Source organism: Chamaea fasciata, unplaced genomic scaffold, assembly GCF_029207755.1.
Source record: "Chamaea fasciata isolate MVZ Bird 193981 ecotype frontalis unplaced genomic scaffold, bChaFas1.0.hap1 SCAF_46, whole genome shotgun sequence".
NCBI lineage: Eukaryota > Metazoa > Chordata > Aves > Passeriformes > Sylviidae > Chamaea > Chamaea fasciata.
In genome coordinates, this window is record NW_027094131.1 from 956,004 (window position 1) to 976,807 (window position 20,804).

Consider the following 20,804-nt stretch of genomic DNA (forward strand, 5'->3'; position numbering starts at 1 on the left):
GCATGATGAGAAGGAAAAGAAGCTGCAGGCAGAGGGGCTGCTCACCACCCAGTGTGATTGTGTGAGGAGGCTTCAGGCAGAGCTTGGTGATGGAGATGGGAGGGAGGGAATCTTAGAGGGAGAATGACAGGATGGAGAGTCTATAGCCCTAAACCAAACTGAACCCAGAGATGATGGTCAAGGTGGACACACTGCTACCAAACAGTGCCATACATGGCAACTGAGATATCCAAGTTATTTCAGGATCAGTCAGATTAAGAGGTGGAAGACCCTGTAAGTATTCCCCCCCGAATATGGAGGTTGTGTCTCCACTAACCCAGTTTGTCACTAGCCCCCCTAAGCGGGGGGTGACCCACATTCTGCATGAGGGGGAGGTTAACAGCATTTTTGGGGTCACCTCCACTGTTTTCACTCCCTCTATCCCCCCAAGGATGCTGTGTGAGCCCACATCCCTCACGCATTGCGTTCCTTGAAGTGACCTTGCAGAATTTGAGGACTGTCCCTGTGTCCCCATCCCCGGTCCCGCACAGTACCTCCATTGCTGTGCCCGCCCTTGGCCCCAGTTCCTGTCACAGCTTCCTGATGTGACCGGGCAGGAGTTTGAGTCACACCCTCACCTCTTCCTCCTCATCCTCCTCCGGGAGGTGGTGCTGCTTCTCCCACTGGGGATGCTCTGGTGACACTGGGGGGGACACTGTGGGTCACCCTTCAAAGGGACTGCGGGGTCACAGTGGCTCCTGGAGACCCCCGAGGTGACAGCTGGAGGTCCGGCGATGCTGCAGTGACAGTTTTGGTGGTGGGTGCTCATTTGAGCGTCTTCAGGATGGGACCCAAAGTCCACTGCCACCACCACAAAGTCACTGCCCTGCCCATGCCTCAGTTTCCCCTCACGCTACAGGCACCACCTGGAGCCGATGTTCTGGAATTGGGTTTATTTTGGGGGATTTGGGGGTTTGGGATACTGGGGTGGGATGGTGGGCCAGTGGGGTGGGACAGGGTGTGTCCAGGCTGGTGGTCGTTTGGGCTAGTGGTTGGCTAGGTTTTGGGGCTGAAGGGCCAGGGCCCATCCAGACCAGAGTCCAGTTGGGATCCGTGGCTCTGGTATCCATATGGCCTCCATCAGGATCCAACCTCTCCTCACCCCCGTCCATCCCAGGCTCCCCAGCTGGAGCTGCTGCTCACTGCAGAGTGGACAAGGCTCACAGTCAGTCCTAAGATGACCCCAAACCCCCTCCACCAACCCCACCAGGCCACCAACCCCAAGGCCTGGGGCCACCAATGTTCCCTGGAAGCTGGGTCAGCACTGGATCTCCTGGAAGAGGAGATCCACAGTCCCGGCATGGGGACTCGAGGGCATCCAGGATGGTGAGCATTGAGTCCATATGGCATGGGGGGAAGTTGGGTACACAGCTGGGGACACGTTTGGGGGGACAGGGGGTGGAGGGTGACGGTTGGAGTGGGGGGGATGCACCCAAAAATGTGCCAAGTCAAGGGGAGGGCACCCAAAATGGGGGGAAAGGATAGAAAAAGGACCCAAAATAGGGAGAAAAAGACAGAAAATATGGAGAAGGGACCCAAAACAGGGGACAGGGACCCAAAATGGGAGTGGGGGGGAAGGACCCAAAATCAGAGGACAAAAGGGTTTCATGGGATGTCGTGGGATGTCCCTACTGTGACGAGACAGGTGAAGGTGCTCAGCATCAGGAGCAGCCACGGGAACATTCTGAGGGACAGGGGGACTTCCTGTGGGACATAGGGGCACCTTGAGGGACACGGCTCTGGGACCTTGGGGACTTTGGCCCTACTGGGAGTGGGGGAGAGGGACATAGGGGAGATGGGGACAGGGACGCATGGGGCAGGACAGGAACACACAGAGGGCTGACAGGGAGACACGGCAGGGCATGGGGACATATGGAGGGAGGGGACACGATGCCACTAGAACACACATCAGGGGTTAATGTCACCACACCTGTGGGTATGCTGCCACCAAGGATGCTTCTGATCACACTCAGCATGGACCACATGATGTCCCCAGATGACACCAACCCTTGCTCTGTCCCCAGCATGTCCCCAGGACTGGTTGGGGTCCCCTGAGCACAGTGGCCCTGGTGGCTGTCACTTGCTTCCAGGCTACTTGTCCCCAGATGAACAAGTTTCCCATCCCGCCCTGGTGGGGGGTGACATTCGGCTGGGACACCGTGGTGGTGAAAGTGGGGATCTGGTGGCAGGAACTGCATTGGGCAGCACTTCACCGTGGCCGAGATGAAGGTGGTGGTGGCATGTGGTGGCACAGGTGGTAGCATTGATGCTGTCCTGGTTCATGTCCCAATTCATGTCCCCACCCATGTCCATGTCTCCCTATGGCCCCACTCATGTCATTGTCCCCCACATATCCCCATCCATGCATTAGTTCAACCTTTTAATTTTTACCCCAGTTTCAGGGCTTTCAAAGGGATGAACAGAAACCTTTTCATTTCAAGGCCAAAACAAAAGGATTTATGTGTCCCTGCTGGCAGAGCATCCACATGCTTGGGTGGGTGGGAAGAACCTTTTTAGGAGGGGTATCAACCCCACTGTCTCCAAAATTGCGAGTTTTGCCCCAGTCCATTCCCATTTGGTTCTGGAAAATGCCCATGGCTCAGAGAAAATTGAAATTATGGACTTACGTTGGAGAAGACCTCCAAGGCCATCTTGTGTTGCTTGATGCCCCCAGAAGATGCAAAAGTGAGATTTTTCTGGGGTCACTAGTTGACAAATCTGCTCTCCACAAAGGATTTGTGATGTTGGTCTGAGGATGTGTCCAAGTGCCCATGGGGAGCCAGGAGGATGTGGGGCCCCCAGCCAGGTGTATTCCCAGCACAAATCACCAGCACCACGGATCACCGGGGCTCTGCCCACCGGGGGTCACTGGGGATCATCCAGCGTGGATCCTTGTTGGAGAAGGGAGAGGCGGACACCAGGTGGTCGTCAACCAAGCTCGTTTATTGTTAATTCACACAATGCTTTTATAATAACACTAATAAGCTCATGCATATTGCAAAAGTTAAGCTCAGGATTGGTGCTCAGACTAAAAGTCAGCTACGCCTCTTTCTACATTTCTTTGTGGTTACGTAGTTTGAGTAAGTATTAGTTTTACCGTGCTTCTCCCTCATATCTTTCAGCTACAAGGTCTTGTTATCGTATCCTAGCTGTGCTCAAGGACATGCGAAGCTTACTGCCTTGCTGGTTCTCATGAGAGTGCCTGTGTGCTCAGCAAAGCTCTCTCATGTCTGCGTGACCTTTTGCAGCTAGCCAGTTATCAATCACACTCTCCACAGATCCTCCCATGGGGGATGGAGCTGGGGCAGCGCACAAAGCTCTTCCTGCACTCGGGGCACTCACAGGGCTTCTCTCAGTGCTGGCATCATTGATGTTGGGTCAAGTGAGAGCTCTGTGAAAAGCTCTTCCCACACTGGGGACACTTGCAGGGCCTCTCCCCTGCGTAGTGTGGATGCGCTGGTGATTAATGAGGCTGCAGTTGCGGGTGAAGCCCTTCCCACAGTCAGGGCAGCAGAAGGGCCTCTCATCCGTGTGAATCTGCTGGTGCAGGATGAGACTGGAGCTGTTCCGAAACCGCTTCCTGCATTTATCACACTCGTATGGCCTCTCCCCAGTGTGGATCTTCTGGTGCTCTGTAAGGTGGGACCTTGACATGAATCTCTTCCCACACTCCCCACACTCGTATGGCCGTTCCCCAGTGTGGCTCCTTTGGTGGACAGTCAGTTCGGAACTCCACCTGAAGGTCTTTCCACACTCCCCACACTTGCAGGGGTATTCCTTGTGGCTCCTCTGGTGGCAGAGCAGGTGGCAGCTCCGGCTGAAGCTCTGCCCACACTGCCCACACTCATAGGGCCGTTTCCCCGTGTGGCTTCTCTGGTGGATGATCAATTCAGAACTCGTCTTGAAGCTCTTCCTACACTGCACACACTCATAGGGCCTTTCCCCAGTGTGGATTCTCTGGTGGGCAATCTGGGTAGAGCTCTGTGAGAAGCTCTTCCCACACTCCCCACACTTGTAGGGCCGTTCCCCCGTGTGGATTCTCCAGTGGCAGATCAGGGAGGATCTCCACCTGAAGGTCTTCTCGCATTTCGAGCACTTGTGGGGCTTCTCCCCATCCTGAAGCTGCTCAGGGACCCCCATTTCTGAGCTCTGGCCGCCTGCCTGGCCCAGGGTGGATCTTTCCTCCTTGGATCCCAGAGATCTGCGTTTGCAGCCCCTCCTCGTGCAGGATCTCTGCGGGTTTTCCTCCCCACTGGATTCCTGCACCCTGGAGCCGCTCAAAACGGGCTCTTCCACGAGGTTCTGCTGCGGGGACTTGTCCTCCCTGGGCTGCGTGCTCAGCTCTTTGTCTGGGGAAGAAAAGACAAGAGGATGGGATTTGCCTCTGTGCCACAGGGAAGGGAACTGGCAACCCCAGTGCATCCCTGGCAGGACGGCATCGGCAGCGGGGCTGTCCTGCAGCCGGGGACCAGGCTGGGCTGGGAGATGGAGCAGGACAGAGGGGGAAAGAGGCACTGACTTCCTCCTTACCTGCCTGTGGCTCCCGGACCATCTTCCTCTTCCTCGCGGTCTCCTCCTGCTCCATCGGGCCAAGGTTTGGGAAAGGGAAATCCTGTTTTGAGAGGAGAACAAGGGCTGAGCACGTTAGGTGTCATGGTCCTGATACGCAAATGCAGCTGCAGAAGTCAGCTCCACTTTCAGCGTCGGGGGGCCCGGACCCTGCTCGGGTCCCGGCTCTGCCCGCCGGGACCGGGCGATGATCACGTGGGACCTGTCAACATCTCTCCAGGGCCATTTGCATCAGCTTGGCTTTCGCGATCTGCAAGATTCAAACATCCCCTGCCCGGCCCAAAAAAGCCTCCCGGAGAGCCCCCCAATGGATTTGGGGCGAGCTCCCGCTCCCCGCTCACCTGCGGGTTCCGGGGGGGGGGGGGCGATGCTGCCGGGCGGGAAAACCGCGTGGTGTTTGTGCTGCTGCTGCTCGTCCCGCTCCTCCTTTTCCTCCTCCTCTGTCCCTCCTTTTCCGCCCGCTTCTCCTCCGCTCCCAGCCCGGCCCGGGACCTGCCGACACCCAAAAGCTGCTGCGCTCTGTCCTGGGGGGGGGGGGGGGGGGAGGTCCAAAGCGGTCCCACCCCGCGCGGCACCGGGAGCGATCCTGGGAGCAGCGGGAAGGAACTGGGAGCGCTTTCCCTCCCAGTCTCGCTCTCACTGGGAGCGCTGGGAGGGAACTGGGAGGAAACAGCGCCCGGACTCGGCTGCAGCCGGCGCTGGGCGGGGCCAAACCCGGGGGCGTGGCTATGCAAATACAGGAGCGATCGCGCCCTGTGATTGGTGGGCGGGAGCAGCGCGGGGTATTCCAGTAACGTCAGGGCCGGGAGGGGACCGGAGCGATGGCGTCGGCGTCCGGTGACAGGGAACAGGGACCGGGAATGGAGATAGGGATCGGGAATGGCACCGGATGTACGGGAAACGACCGGATACGAGGACAGCGCCTGCGACAGAGAATGGGGACAGGACCGGGAATGGGAAAAAGGTCCAGGATCAGGGAGAGGGACCGAAAACGGGAACCAGGACCGGGAATGGGATTCAAAATATGAGAAAGGGGCTTGGAATGGGACCGGGAATGGAGCAGGGATCGGGAATGCGACCTAGAATACACGACTGTGACTGGGAATCGGACAGGGAATACAGGAATGGGGGTGGCAGTGGGGACAAGGACCGGGAATGGTACCTGGAATGGGAATATGGGAACAGGACAGGGAATATGGAAACAGCGACCTCAGAGAGAGAATACGGGACTGGGATTAGTGTTCCAAAGCGTTGCAGTGAAACACATGCGGGGCTGCGAGCTCTGCAGCTGGGCCTCCCCTGGGCTGCTGCGGCCCAGGGCCCAAAGGCTGGAGCTGCAGCCTTGCTCCTGTGTCAAGAACAGGAGGCTCCTGCAGGCCCGTGTCCCCTCCGTGTCCCCAGCATGAGGGAGGGCTCTGAGGCACGGCGGGTGCTGGCAGGAGGGGCTGCTCTGGCCAGCCGGGGGCCTGTGAGAAATGGCCAAAGCCTTGTGCTCTGTGCAGCCGGCCAAGGACAGCAGCAGGGCTGAAGGGATCGTGTGCCACAGGCAGCCCGAGCTGTGGAGCCCTCAGGGCCCCGTGTGAGAGGCGGCCCTCGGGAATGGCACCTGGAAGGGGACTGGGAAGGGGACCGGGAACGGGGACTGGAAATACGAGACGGACTGGGGATAATACTGGGAATGGGGACAGGGAGCAAGTATTGGATCTGGGATACCAGACTGGGACTGGCACGGGGAATATGGGATTGAGCCTGGGAATGGGACAGGGAATCGGGGCAAGGCCTGGGAATGGAGACTGGGACTGGGAATGGCACCGGGAATGGGGACCAGGACAAGGAATGGGAATGGCAGTGGGGACTGGGAATGGGACTGGGGATAGGGCTTGGGATTGGGACCAGGGAAAGGGAATGGGACTGGAAATACGAGACAGCAACTAGGGATAATACTGGGAATGGGGACAGGGACCAAGAATGGCACCAGGAGTACTGGATATGGACTGGGAATGGGACCGACCAGGAGTGGAAAGAGGGACCAGGGACCGGGAATGGGGACAGGGACCGGGAATAAGTACAGGGATTGGGAATGGGATGCAGAATGTGAACAGGGACCGGGAATGGGGATAGGGACCTGGATGGGGCCCCGGAATGGGGACAGGACTGGGAATGGGAATAGGGACCGGGACAGGGATTAGGAATGGAACTGGGAATAGGGATCGGAAATGGGGAATGGGACTGGGAATGGGGACAAGGGCTGGGAATGGCACTAGAAGTAGGGGACAGAACCGGCAATGGTACTGGGAATATGGGACAGGGACTGGGGATAATACTGTTTATGGGGACAAGGAGCAAGAATTAGATCTGGGATACCAGACTGGGACAGGGAATATGGGACTGAGACCAGGAATGTGACTGGGAATGGAGAGAGGGAGTGGGGATGGGACGGGGAATATAACACTTACCCTGTAAGTATACCCAGCCTGAATGTGGAGGTTGTGTCCGCACTAAGCCATGCACAAGCCCTAGGTGAAAGCACACTAAGACCTTTGAAAGTGGTTCAATTATTTACCCAAGCCCAGTTCCATCCAACCAAACAAAGCCATTTCTCTGCCTGGGTGCTACAGGACTGCCCCAGGGGAGAAGGAATTAAATCTCTTTCAGCAAACAAGCCAATTAATCTTAAGCACCACACACTGGTGACCAGTTGACCAGTTTTCTTGGATTTATCCACTACTGGAGCAGTGACTTGAATATCTTTGGCCAGTTCTTTATGGGTAGCTGCCAGTGCCCATGACCAACAGCACTGTATCCACATGACCTAAATGTGGATACAATTTGTATCCACATTTGGTGTGAAAAATCTAATTGCCATAAGAAGCCACACAGCTTCACCTCTTACCCAGGTTAATTCTCTTCATCCAAGAATACTCAAAGAACTGCTGATGATTTCTGAACAGTTTTGGGAAACTGGAGAAGTCCATCCTGACTGGATGCTGGCTAACAGTTTCCAAAAGGTCAAGAAGGATGACCCAGGACACTACAGGCCTGTCAGTCTCACTTCAGTGCCTGGTAAAATGATGGAGAAGATCATTCAGGCAGGCATTGAAAAATATATGGAGGACAATGCAGTCCTTGGTCACAGGCAGCGTGGCTTCATGAGGGGGAGAGTCCTGCTTCTCCAACCTGATTGCCTTTTAGGACAGTGTAACCCACCGAGCTGATCAAGACAGCTGATGTCGTCATTTTGAATTTCAGGTGGGAGCTCTGGCTGAAGCTCTTCCCACACTCCCCACACTCAAAGGGCCGTTTTCCTCTGTGGATTCTCTGGTAGACAATCGGGTTGGAGTTGTGGATAAAGCTCTTCCCACACTCCCCACACTTGTAGAGCCGTCCCCCTTTGTGACTCACCTGGTGGCGGATCAGGTGGTAGCTCCTGCTGAAGCTCTTCCCACACTCGTGGAGACCCTCCCCAGTGTGTCTTCTCTGGTGGGCAGTCAGGGTGGAGCTCCGGCTGAAGCTCTGCCCACACTCCCCACAATCAGGACAGGGCCTGGGACTGGGGGCTGGGACCAGGAATGGGGACCAGGATAAGGAATGGGGATGGGGACAGGGAGCGGGAATGAAGACAGGGATTAGGAATGCAGACAGGGACCAGGAATGGGACTGGGAATATAAACAGGGACCGGGAATGAGACCAGGAATGAGGACAGGGACCGGTGTCCTGGTTTAGGACAAACTGGGTAGGAAACTTCCAAATGGGTCCCTCTGGAAAGCAAACCCAAGTTGTCCCTCCCCCAGCTGGTCTGGGAAAAAAATTTATTTGAGAAAAATAGAAAGAACTCTTTATTCAACAAGCAAAGTGCCCACAAGCACATAAACAATGAAGAATAATAAACAACAGAACCTCTGGCCTTTCTGAGGAGAGATGGCAAAACTGAGAAAGTCCTGGCCGTGGACTGTAGCAAGCCCAGACTCTTATCAGTCTCTCCAGTGCTGGGAAATGCCGTCCTGGGCCCCAGTGGGCTGCAGGAGTGAGCTCCGGATGTTTTTCTGGGTTGGCAGTCCAGAACAGGTTTATACAGTTCCAAGAAAAATTAGAGAAAACAGTCCAGGGAAATTCTGCATCTCAGCTAGCCAAAAACTAACTAAAAAGCAAAGAAGAACTCTCTCTCTCGCTGTCCAGGAGCAGAATGCAGAGGAGTGAGGGTAGTTTCTGCAAACAAACCCCGCGATTCTTCTTCCACCTCCTTCGCTCTCAGAACCAGTCTTAAAGGTGTAGAACTTTTCTACTAATATCCATCAAAACCAAAACAGACAACTGGGGATACAAGCATTACAAAGTCGCCCCAGGACAACCGGGAATGGGATGGGGACTATGAGCAGGGACTGGGAATAGGGGACACGGAGTAGGAATATTGACAGGGACCAGGTGTGGTGACTGAGAAAGGGGAAAGGAGCCAGGGGCCAGGACTGGGGACTGCGAGCGGGAATATGAGACAGGGACTGGGAATGGGGCTGGGAATAAGGGAGAGGGACCTAGAAAGGGAGTGGAGATGGGAATATGGAATGGGACAGGGAATAGGAAAACAGAAACCAGAGAGAGAACATGGGATGGGTATTAGAAGGTGGGACCAGGATCAGTAATGGGACGGGAAGTAGAATATGGGAACAGGAGAGGGAAAATAAAAATGGAAATACGGGACCTGCAGTGGGACCAGGAATAAAAGAATGGGAACAGGAAAGGTAATATGGGACCGGCACCCAGACAGAGAATATGAAGCAGGGGGAGGGAATGAGACGGGGAATGGGATCTAGACAGGGATGGGAGCAGAACGGGACCTGGAGTGCCGTGACACAGGAATGGGCAGGGGACAAGGGGAGTGACAGTGGGGAGAGAGGGGTCCTAGACAGGGGACACCAGGAACCAGGCTGGGGGGACATGGGGACAGTTCCAGGGCAGGGGGTCCTTGATCAGCTGCCTCAGAACCTTCACCAGGGTCTCCCAGCACAGCCAGAGCTGCTCAGCCTGGGAAGCCCAAAACCCCGAGCAACCACCAAGTCCCTGCCAGGATTGCTCCACTCCCTCACACCCAGCATCCCCCACATCCCCTGGAAGATGCCCCCATGACCACATCCACGTCTTAGTTCAATGTCATTATTTTTATCCCAGTTTTGGTGTTTTAAAAGGACAAAAAGAAATGAAAATCCAGGCCACAGGGAGCCAGAATGATGTGGAGCCCCCAGCCAGGTGTCTTCCCAACATGGATCACCAGCAGTGTGGATCACCGGGGCTCTGCCCACCGGGGGTCACTGGGGATCATCCAGCATGGATCCAACCATGGGGGATGGAGCTGGAGCAGCGCACGAAGCTCTTCCTGCACTCAGGGCACTCACAGGGCTTCCCTTACTGGTGACTCCGTTGGTGTCTGGTCAAGTGAGAGCTCTGTCAGAAGCTCTTCCCACACTCGGGACACTCATACCGCCTCTCCGGGGTGTGGATGTGCCGGTGCCTGACAAGGTTGGAGTTGAACCTGAAGCCCATCCCCCAGTCGGGGCAGCGAAGGGCTTCTCATCTGTGTGAATCCGCTGGTGCTTGACGAGATCGGAGCTGGTCAGAAACCTCTTCCTGCATTTATCACACTCGTAGGGCCTCTCCCCAATGTGGCTCCTCTGGTGTTTGATCAGGTCTGACTTCCAGCTGAAGGTTTTCCCACACTCCCCACACTCGTAGGGTCGTTCACCCATGTGCCTCCTCTGGTGGGCAGTCAGGTTGCAGCTGTGAATGAAGCTGTTCCCACACTCAGAACACTCATAGGGCCTCTCCCCAGTGTGAATGCGCCAGTGCCTGACGAGGGTGGAGTTCTGCTTAAAGCCCTTCCCGCAGTCGGGGCAGCAGAAGGGCCTCTCATCTGTGTGAATCCGCTGGTGCTTGACGAGATCGGTGCTGGTATGAAAACTCTTCCTGCATTGGTCACACTCGTAGGGCCTTTCCCCAGTGTGGCTCCTCTGGTGTCTGATCAGCTCGGAGCTCCAGCTGAAGCTCTTCCCACACTCCCCACACTCGTAGGGCCATTCCCCTGTGTGGAATCCCCAGTGGCGGATCAGGTGTGATCTCCACCTGAAGCTCTTCTCACATTTCGAGCACTTGTGGGGCTTCTCCCCATCCTGAAGCTGCTCAGGGACCCCCAGCTCCGAGCTCAGGCCCCCCTCCCTTGCCCAGGGTGGATCTTTCCTCCTCGGATTCCTGAAGTCTGCGTTTGCAGCCCCTCCTCATACTCGATCTCCGGGGCTTTTCCTCCCCGTTGGATTCCTGCACCCTGAAGCCACTCAAAACAGCTTCTTCCACAAGGTTCTGCCCCAGGGATTTGTTCTCCCTGGTCTCTGTCCTCAGCTCTTTGTCTGGGGGAGGAAGGACAAGGAGAGCATGGGATTTGCCTTCATGCCACAGGGAAGGAAATACCCTCAATGCATCCCCAGCAGGACGGCATCACCAGCGGGGTTGTCCTGCAGCCGGGGGCCAGGCTGGGCTGGGAGATGGAGCAGGAGAGAGGGGGAAAGGGGCACTGACTTCCTCCTCACCTGTCTGGGACTCCTGGGCCAGCTTCCTCTTTCTCGCCACCATTTTATCCTCCATCGGGCCAAGATTTGGGAATGGGAAATCCTGTTTGGGGGGGGCGGAGGGGGGGAACAAGTGCTGAGCACGTTGAGTTTGATGATGCCACTGCCCAAGTGAAGTTGCAGAAGTCAGCGTCCCTTTCAGCCCCGGGGGGCCCGGTCTCCGCTCATCTCCAAGCTGCCGGGGGTCCCCTGGCTCCGGGATCGCTCCTCTGCCTTCTCCCCTGGCTATCCCAGAGATCCCCAAACCCGATATCGCCCGTCTGTCCTCTGGTACCGGGCAATCGCCCCCAAGATTCTTCCAGGGCCATTTCCGGCTCGGCTTTGGAGTCCTGCAAGACCCAAACATCCCCTGTCGTGCGAAAAAAAAAAACCCTTCTGGAGACCCCCGATGGATTTGGGGGGAGCTCCCGCTCCCCGCTCACCTGCGGGTTCCGGCGGGAGAAGTTCCTCCCGCTCCTCTTCCTCATCCTCATCCTCATCCTCATCCTCATCCTCTGTCTCTCCTATTCCTTCACCGGCTGTTCCTCCTTGTTCTGCCTTTTCTTGTCCTCCTCCTCTGTCCCTCCTGTTCCTGCTTCTCCTCTTCTGCCGCTCCTGCCTTGCCTTTTCGTCTTCCTCTGTCCCTCCTCTTCCTCCCGCTCCTCCTCCGCTCCCAGCCCGGCCCGGGACCTGCCGACACCCAAAAGCAGCCGCGCTCTGCCCTGGGGGGTTCCAAAGCGGCCTCGCCCCGCGCGGCACTGGGAGCGATCCTGGGAGCAGCGGGAAGGAACTGGGAGCGCTTTCCCTCCCAGTCTCGCTCTCACTGGGAGCGCTGGGAGGGAACTGGGAGGAAACAGCGCCCGGACTCGGCTGCAGCCGGCGCTGGGCGGGGCTGAACCCGGGGGCGTGGTTATGCAAATACAGGAGCGATCGCGTGATGTGATTGGCGGGCGGGAGCAGCGCGGGGTTTCCCCGTTGACGTGAAAGCCGAGTGGGGGCTGGAGAGATGGTGCCGGCGTCCGGTGAGAGGGGACCGGGACCGGGAATGGGGACAGACACCCGGAATGGGATTGCAAATATGAGACAGGGTCTGAAAATGATACAGGGAATGGGGCAGGGACCAAGAATGGGACCAGGAATACCAGACTGGGACGGCGAATGGGACAGAAATATGGGACTGGGATCGGGAATGGGACTTTGAATCTGGACAGCACCGGGAGTGGGGACAGGGACCAGGAACGGTACTGGAAATATGAGATAGGCACTGGGGATAACACTGGGAATTGAATAAGGGACCAAGAATTTGACCAGGAACCCCAGACTTGGCCTGGGAATGGGAGACGGAATGGGGAGAGTGACCCGGTAATGGGGCAGGGATAGGGACGGGGAATGATGACAGGGATTGGGAACGGGGACAGGCACCAGGAGTGGGACTGGGAATGAGGAGAGGGACCAGAAATACGGGACAGGAAATATGAGTCAAGGACTTTGAATGATACTGGGAATGGAGACAGGGACAAAGAATGGGACCAGTAATACTGGACTGGGAATGGGAGTAGGACGGGCAATGGGGACAGGGCCTGGGAATATGGGACAGGGACCAGGAATGGGAGTGGGAATGGGTATAGGGCCCAGAAATGGGGATAGGGATTGGGAATGTGGACAGGGACTGGGAATGGAACCGGGAATGGAACCAGGAATTGGGCCAGGAATGGGACAGGGAATGAGGACAGGGACCAGGAATGGGACTGGAAATATGAGAAAGAAACTGGAAATGATACTGGTGATGGGGACAGGGACCAAGAATGGGGCCAGGAGTACCAAACTGGGACTGGGAATTGGACCAGGAATATGGGACAGGGACCAGGAATAGAACAGAGAGAAGGAATATGGGAACGGCACAGGGAATATGGCTAGAGTAAGTGTGGAGAGAATATGGGATGGGGATTAGGAAGGTGGGACTGGGATCAGAAACAGGAATACAGGAATGACACTGGGGGCGGGAATATGGGAACAGGACAGGGAATACAATAATGGAAATGCGGGACCTGCAGCAGGAACAGAAATCCAAGGATGAGGGGACATGGGGAAGGTTCCAGGGCAGGGGGTCCTTGATCAGCTGCCCCAGATCTTCCACCACGGTCTCCCAGCGCAGCCAGAGCCACTCGGTCTGGGGAGCCCAAAGCCCTGAACAACCCCCAAGTCCCTGCCAGGAACCCTCAACTCCTTTGCACCCAGCATCCCCCACATCCCCTGGAAGATGCCCCCATGTCCCCTTCCATGTCTAAGTTAGGAATCGTTATTTTTACCATGGTTCTGCGTGTTTTGAAAAGACAAAGTGAAATGAAGAGATGACCCAGGCCACAGGGAGCCAGGAGGATGTGGAGCCCCCAGCCAGGTGTCTTCCCAATAGGGATCACCGGCACCATGGATCACCGGGGCTCTGCCCATAAGGGCTCACTGGGGATCATCCAGAATGGATCCTCCCATGGGGGATGGAGCTGGAGCAGCGCACGAAGCACTTGTCGCACTCAAGGCACTCGCACGGCTTCCCTTAGTGGTGGCTCCGTTGGTGTCTGCTCAAGTGAGTGCTCCTGAAGAAGCTCTTCCCACACTCGGGACACTCATAGGGCTTCTCCCCGGTGTGGATGCGCTGGTGGCTGACGAGGGCTGAGTTATACTTGAAGGCTATCCCGCAGTCGGGACAGCGGAAGGGCCTCTCATCCATGTGAACCCGCTGGTGTCGGACGAGATGGGAGCTGGTCTGAAACCTCTTCCCGCATTGGTCGCACTCGTAGGGCCTCTCCCCAGTGTGGATCATCTGATGGACAGTCAGGTTGGATCTCAAGCTGAAGGTCTTCCCACACTCCCCACACTCGTAGAGACCCTCCCCGGTGTGGCTCCTCTGGTGGGCAGTCAGGGTGGAGCTCCGGCTGAAATTTTTCCCACACTCAGGACACTCATAGGGCCGTTCCCCCGTGTGGATTCGCCGGTGGACATTCAGGACAGAGCTATTGCTGAAGCTCTTCCCACACTCGGGACACTCATACGGCCTCTCCCCGGTGTGGATGCGCCGGTGCCTGACAAGGTTGGAGTTGAACCTGAAGCCCAGCCCGCAGTCGGGGCAGTGGAAGGGCCTTTCATCCATGTGAATCCGCTGGTGCCGGACGAGATGGGAGCTGGTCTGAAACCTCTTCCTGCACTGGTCACACTCGTAGGGCCTCTCCCCAGTGTGGCTCCTCTGGTGGACAATCAGGGTTGAGACATGGCTGAACCTCTTCCCACATTGCCCACACTCATAGGGTCGTTCCCCAGTATGGCTCCTCTGGTGGACACTTAGGTCGAAGATCAACCTGAAACTCTTCCCACACTCCCCACACTCATAGGGCCGTTCCCCCATGTGGATTCTGCAGTGGCGGATCAGGCTGGATTTTCTGCTGAACCTCTTCTCACATTTTGAGCACCTGTGCGGCTTCTCCCCCTTGCGAAGCTGCTCAGGGACATCCAGCTCCGAGCTCTGGCTGTCTCCTTGGCCCAGGGTGGATCTTTCCTCCTCGGATTCCTGAAATTTGCGTTTGCAGCCCCTCATCGTGCTTGATCTCCGGGGCTTTTCCTCCCCGTTGGATTCCTGCACCCTGGAGCCACTCAAAACGACTTCTTCCACGAGGTTCTGCCGCAGGGATTTGTCCCCCGTGGTCTCTGTCCTCAGCCCCTTGTCTGGGGGGAGGAAGGACAAGGAGAGGATGGGATTTGCCCCCATGTCAACAGAAGGGGAAGGAGATCCCCACAGTGCATCCCAGGCTGGACAGCATCACCAGCGGGGTTGTCCTGCAGCCAGGGTCCAGGCTGGGCTGGGAGATGGAGCAGGAGAGAGGGGGAAAGGGGCACTGACTTCCTCCTCACCTGCCTGGGGCTCCTGAACCATCTTCTTCTTCCTCGCCACCTTTTCCTCCTCCATCGGGCCAAGGTTTGGTAATGGGAAATCCTATTTTGGGGGGAAAACAAGGGCTGAGCGCGTTGGCTTTGATGGTCCTGCTGCCCTATTGCAGCTGCAGAAATCTGTGCCCCTTTCAGCCCCGGGGCCCGGACCCCGCTCATGTCCCGGCTCTGCCCGCCGGTACCGGCGATCGACACGTGGGACCCGCCAAGATCCCTCCAGGGCCATTTCCAGCTCGGCTTTGGGGTCCTGCAAGATCCAAACATCCCGTGCCCTGAAAAAAAACCCCTCCAGGAGACGTTCCCCGATGGATTTGGGACCAGCTCCTCCTCCCCGCTCACCTCGGGTTCCGAGGGGGGAACTTCCTCCCGATCCTCCTCCTCCTCTGTCCCTCCTCTTCCTCCCGCTCCTCCTCCGCTCCCAGCCCGGCCCGGGTGGTGCCGACGCACAAAAGCAACTGCGTCTGCCCTGGGGGGTTCCAAAGCGGCCCCGTCCCGCGCGTCACCGGGAGCGCTCCTGGGAGCCCCGGGAGCGATCCTGGGAGCAGCGGGAAGGAATGGGGAGCGCTTTCCCTCCCAGTTTCGCTCTTACTGGGAGCGCCGGGAGGAAACAGCGCCCGGACCCGGCTGCAGCCGGCGCTGGGCGGGGCTGAACCCGGGGGCGTGGTTATGCAAATACAGGAGTGATCGAGCGCTGTGATTGGTGGGCGGGAGCAGCGCGGGCGTTCCCCGGCAGCGTGAGGGCCGAGAGGGGGCTGGGGCGATGGCGGCGGCGTCCGGTGAGAGGGGACCGGGCATGGGGACAGGGACTGGCACAGGGATCCGTGATTGGCGTATGGGAACGGCACAGAGAACATAGAAACAGCAACTGGACTGAGAATATTGGATGGGCATTTGGAAGGTGCGGCTGAGAGCAGAAATGGGAGTACAGGAAAGGGACTGTGAAGTGGAATCTTGGAGTGGGACAGGGAATATCGCAATGGAAATGCGGGCCCAACAACACGACCGGGAGTATAAGAATGCGAAGAAGGCCGGATATATGGGACTGGAATTATGGGTACGGCAGCCAGACGGAGAATACGGGACAAGGACAGGGAATTAGACCGGGAATAGGATCCGGACTGGGATAGGAGCAGGGTGGGACCGGGAGTGGGGTGACACGTCAATAGGCAGGGGACAAGGGGAGTGACAGTGGGGAGAGAGGGGTCCTGGACAGGGAACACAGGGAATCGGGACAGTGGGACATGGAGACACTTCCAGAGCAGGGGGTCCTTGATCAGCTGCCTCAGAACCTCTGTCAGGGTCTCCCAGTGCAGCTGGAGCCGCTCGGCCTGGGAAGCCCAAAACCCTGGACAACTCCCAAGTCCCTGCCAGGATTGCTCCACTCCCTCACACCCAGCATCCCCCACATCCCCCAGAAGATCCCCCCATGTCCACATCCAGGTCTTAGTTCAAAATTATTTTTACCCTGGTTTTCCGTGTGTTCAAAGGACAACGAGAAATGAAAACAAAATCCACGCCATGAGAAGCCAGGGGGATGTGGAGCCCCCGGCCAGGTGTCTTCCCAACACAGATAACCAGCAACACGGATCACCGGGGCTCTGCCCACCGGGGGTCACTGGGGATCAGCCAGCATGGATCCTCCCATGGGGGATGGAGCTGGAGCAGCGCACGAAGCTCTTCCCACACTCAGGGCACTCGCTGGGATTCCCTTAGTGCTGGCTCTGTTGGTGTGTGGTCAAGTGAGAGCTCTGTGAGAAGCTCTTCCCACACTCCGGACACTGATAGCGCCACTGAAATCACAAGGAGCAGGGCTGGGATGTGCTCTGGTGCCTGTGACATCACAAGGAGCAGGGCTGGGATGTGCTCTGGTGCCTGTGACAGCACAAGGAGCAGGGCTGTGATGCTCTCTGGTGCCTGTGACAGCACAAGGAGCAGGGCTGGGATGTGCTCTGGTGCCAGTGACAGCACAAGGAGCAGGGCTGGGATGTGCTCTGGTGCCTGTGACAGCACAAGGAGCAGGGCTGTGATGCTCTCTGGTGCCTGTGACAGCACAAGGAGCAGGGCTGGGATGTGCTCTGGTGCCTGTGACAGCACAAGGAGCAGGGCTGGGATGTACTCTGGTGCCTGTGACAGCACAAGGAGCAGGGCTGGCTGTGATGCTCTCTGGTGCGTGGGACATGACAAGGAGCAGGGCTGTCTGTGATTTCTTTGGTGCCTGTAAAATCCCAAGGGCAGTGTCACAGTGGGGGCAGCTCTCAATGTCCCCAGCAGGTCCCACTGTCCAGTGCAGCCCGTGCCAGCGGTCACTGCGCACACGGAGGAGGCTGGGCTGGACGGGGGTCGGGGCAGAAACGCCGCCCCGGGACTGGGCTCTCCCCCTGCCTCCGGGGCCCAGCCCCTGCTGGGAGCGCCTTGGGCAGGGCACGGGGCTGCTGCTGGCCCAGGGGGACAGGCCTTGTCCCCTGCCAGCTGCCTGGGCCCCTCTGATGCCTGTCCCACATCCCTGTGCCTCCTGTCCCAGCTGCTCCCTGCCAGCTTCACTCCCTCCATCAAAGCCCCACTCAACCTCTGCACTGTGACCTCTGGAAAGAAAGAAAGAAAGAATGAAGGAAAGGATGTGTAGTCAGTGTAGCCTGGCTGGATGCCAGGCACCCACCAAAGCTGCTCTTTGACTCCCCTCCAAACATGGACAGGAGGGAGAAAACAGAATGAAGATTTCATGGCTTGAGATAAGGACTGGGACAGATCACTCAGCACATGCCATCATGGGCAAACCTGGTTTGAAATTGGAGACATTAATTGAATTTACTGCTATCAATATCAGAGCAGGATAGTGAGAAGTAAAATAAAGCTTTAAAAACTCTTTCTGCCCATCCCTCTTTCCTTCCCAGCTCTACCTCCTCTCCCAGTGGGTGCAGGGAGACAGGGAAAAGGGGTTCTGGTCAGTTCATCACCTTTTCTCCTGCTTCTCAGGGAGAGAAGTTTTTCCCCTGCTGTGCCAGGGGTCCCTCCTGGGGACACTTCTCCATTAACTTCTCCAACATGAGTTCCTCTCCCAGACGGCAGTTCTTCACAAACTGCTGCAACGTGGGTCACTCTTCCATGGGCTCACAAGTCCTACCAGCACTGTGCTCCAGCCTGGGCTCCTCTGTCCAAGGGTTTGCAGGTCCCTGCCAGGTCCCTGCTCCAGTACAGGTTTCTCATGGGGTCACAGTCTGCACTCAGGCATCCCCCTGCTCCAGCACGGGCTCCTGCAGATGCTGCAGGTGCATCTCTGCACCCTGTGCCCTCCATGGGCTGCAGGGGCCCAGCTGCCTCTGCACAGACTGCACCACGGAATGTCAGGGCAATCAGCTCCAGCAGCTGGAGCAGCTCCTGCCCCTCCTCCTGCCCTGCCCTTGGTGTGTGCAGAGTTGTTCCTCTCATGTGTTCTCACCCTTCTCTTCCCTGGTCACAGTTACAACTACACCATAAGCAACTTTCTTTTTCTTCAATTGGTTATCCCAAAGGCGTTGCTACCATTTCTAACTGGCCCAGCCTTGGCCTGTGGCCGGTCCGTCCTGGAGCCGGCTGGCGTTGCCTCTGCGGGACATGGAGGAGCAGCTGCTTCCTCTCACAGGATGCGCTCCTAGAGCCCCTCCCTTACAAAAACCTGGCCATGCCAGTGTCGTATTAGTATGGTATAGTTTTTATTGCCATTATTACCGTTGTTAATTTTTATATTTGCTGGGGCTGGGAGAGCAGAGAAGGTGCTGCCAGAGCTGGGGGACCCTGTGCAGTCTGCAGGAGGCAGACATCCTGATAAGGGGCAACCCCGGCAGCCTGGAGATGTTGGGAGCATGGACAAGGGAGACGCAGGGATACCCCGGGGCCCTGTAACGGGGGCCCCAGACAGGTGGTACCCCCGGAGCCCCTCTGACAGCCAGCTGGGGAGCCCAGAGAAGGGGAACCTCTGGGATTCCCAGGAGCCCCAGCAGCCCAGAGAGAGGGAATTCCAATACACACTGGAGCTGCAGAAGCCCAGACAGGGCTGAACCCCAAAGTGGAGAGACCAGAGACAAGGAATTCCTGGGTGGATGCTGAATCTTGGTGGTTTGGGTGTTTTTGAGGGTGGCTGGATCTTGGTGGTCTGGAGGTTTTTATGGGCACCAGACACCTGGTGACCTCTAGAGATGGACTTGGGCAGGAGGAACACCCAAGTGAACACGCTCACTCCTTGTTTTTCCCGCAAAACAGGAATTCCATTTCCCAAAGTTTGGCCAGCTGGAGGAGGAGGCTGCAAAGAAGGGGAAGACTGGCCGGGAGCCCCAGGCAGGTGAGGAGGAAGTCAGTGCCCCTTTCCTCCTCTCTCCTGCTCCATCTCCCTGCCCAGCCTGGCCCCTGGCTGCAGGATGTGAAAAACAAATGTTTACTCTTCAGAATATTTTTAAACGTTTAAAAAGGGAATAAAAAGGGACAGTATCCAGTGCTGGGGTGTTCCTGGCTATGGGCCAAGGAACAGGCAGGTAAAATAAGGGGGTGTTATCTATACACTGTTTCTTTACTGACCTATGTACATGTTCTTAAGTTTCATGCATTATTCAAACATTCTTGGGAGCTTTCGATGTTGCAGGGACTCTCTTGTTTTAGTTTTACACTCTGACTTATCTGCATGACCTTCTGCAGATCAGGTCAATATATTTTATTCCTTTCTGTGGTTTCATCCTGTTTTACTCTTCCTTGATGAGAGGAGCTAACAAGTTCTTTGCTAATTCTCCTCTGGTGCTTTGGTTTGTGTCACTATTATCACTTGGAGAGGTCAGTCAGCAGATGTGGGAAACAACATCTGTGCTTTAGAGAGTTCTCTTAGTTACTTAGACAAAACATTTTATGTTTTGCTAAGGCCTACAGTATAATACATTCACTGCACCATTATTTCTGTAAACTATATGGTGTATACATAGATATCACGTATTCACCACACTACTATTTCCATGGGCTGTACAGTGCATACTTAGAATGATAGATTATGTTATATTAGCAAGCAGCTAAAAGGAGTTATAAATTGTGCTGTATTTCAGTACTTATGATCAATAACAACATGCAATATCTAATACGCAAATGGAAAAGCCAATATAATAGGGTCATTTTTAACAAGAACAAATATCACCCTAATTTTTCAGCCTTCTGATGTTTTACATTTCTACTGGAACTTTTTCACACATTGAAAAATAAACAAAGAGTGATGTTTTGTAAATATGCATTCTTTCCAGGAGGAAGGACAAATTGAGAAACTTCTAGGTTGACCACTGGGGTCAGAGAGGTGTTACTCTGGTCCCCCAGTCCCTCATCAAATTCCAAAGACTATATAAGTTGATATTCCAAAATAAACTTCCTCTTTCTTTCTCGTCTCACAACCTGATGGGTGAGTGTGGTTCTTTGGTGTCCATACAGAGACAGACAACCTCACTGCAGACACTGTCCTGCCAGGGATGGATTGGAGAAATCTGTTTGTCCTTCCCTCTGTCACAAAGATAAATCTCCTTCCCTCTTTCACACCTTCTGTCTTTCTGTCTTTCTTCTTTTTTCTTGTTCCCTCCTCTCCTTGTCCTTCCTCCCCCTGAAAATGAGCTGAGGACAGAGACCAGGGAGGACAAATCCCCATGGCAGAACCTCATGGAAGAGGT

General features: G+C 56.1%; 1 protein-coding gene and 1 long non-coding RNA gene across 2 annotated transcripts; one reads left to right on the top strand and one right to left on the bottom strand.

Annotated features, from left to right (window-relative positions):
• Nucleotides 1-2,967: 2,967 nt before the first annotated feature.
• LOC136304046 (zinc finger protein 850-like) lies at nt 2,968-15,779 on the bottom strand. Its single transcript, XM_066207736.1, has 5 exons — nt 15,478-15,779; nt 15,103-15,184; nt 13,765-14,916; nt 10,159-10,688; nt 2,968-4,134 (listed from the first exon to the last, which is right to left on the bottom strand). Exons 2-5 carry the CDS (start codon nt 15,155-15,157, stop codon nt 3,418-3,420), a joined length of 2,454 nt encoding a protein of 817 aa, XP_066063833.1. The 5' UTR covers nt 15,158-15,184; nt 15,478-15,779; the 3' UTR covers nt 2,968-3,417.
• Nucleotides 15,780-15,907: 128 nt separating this feature from the next.
• On the top strand, nt 15,908-20,519 carry LOC136304062 (uncharacterized). The gene is made up of 3 exons (XR_010724366.1): nt 15,908-16,192; nt 19,375-19,453; nt 20,391-20,519. It is a non-coding gene; the product is annotated as an uncharacterized lncRNA (long non-coding RNA).
• The last annotated feature ends 285 nt before the right edge of the window (nt 20,520-20,804 follow it).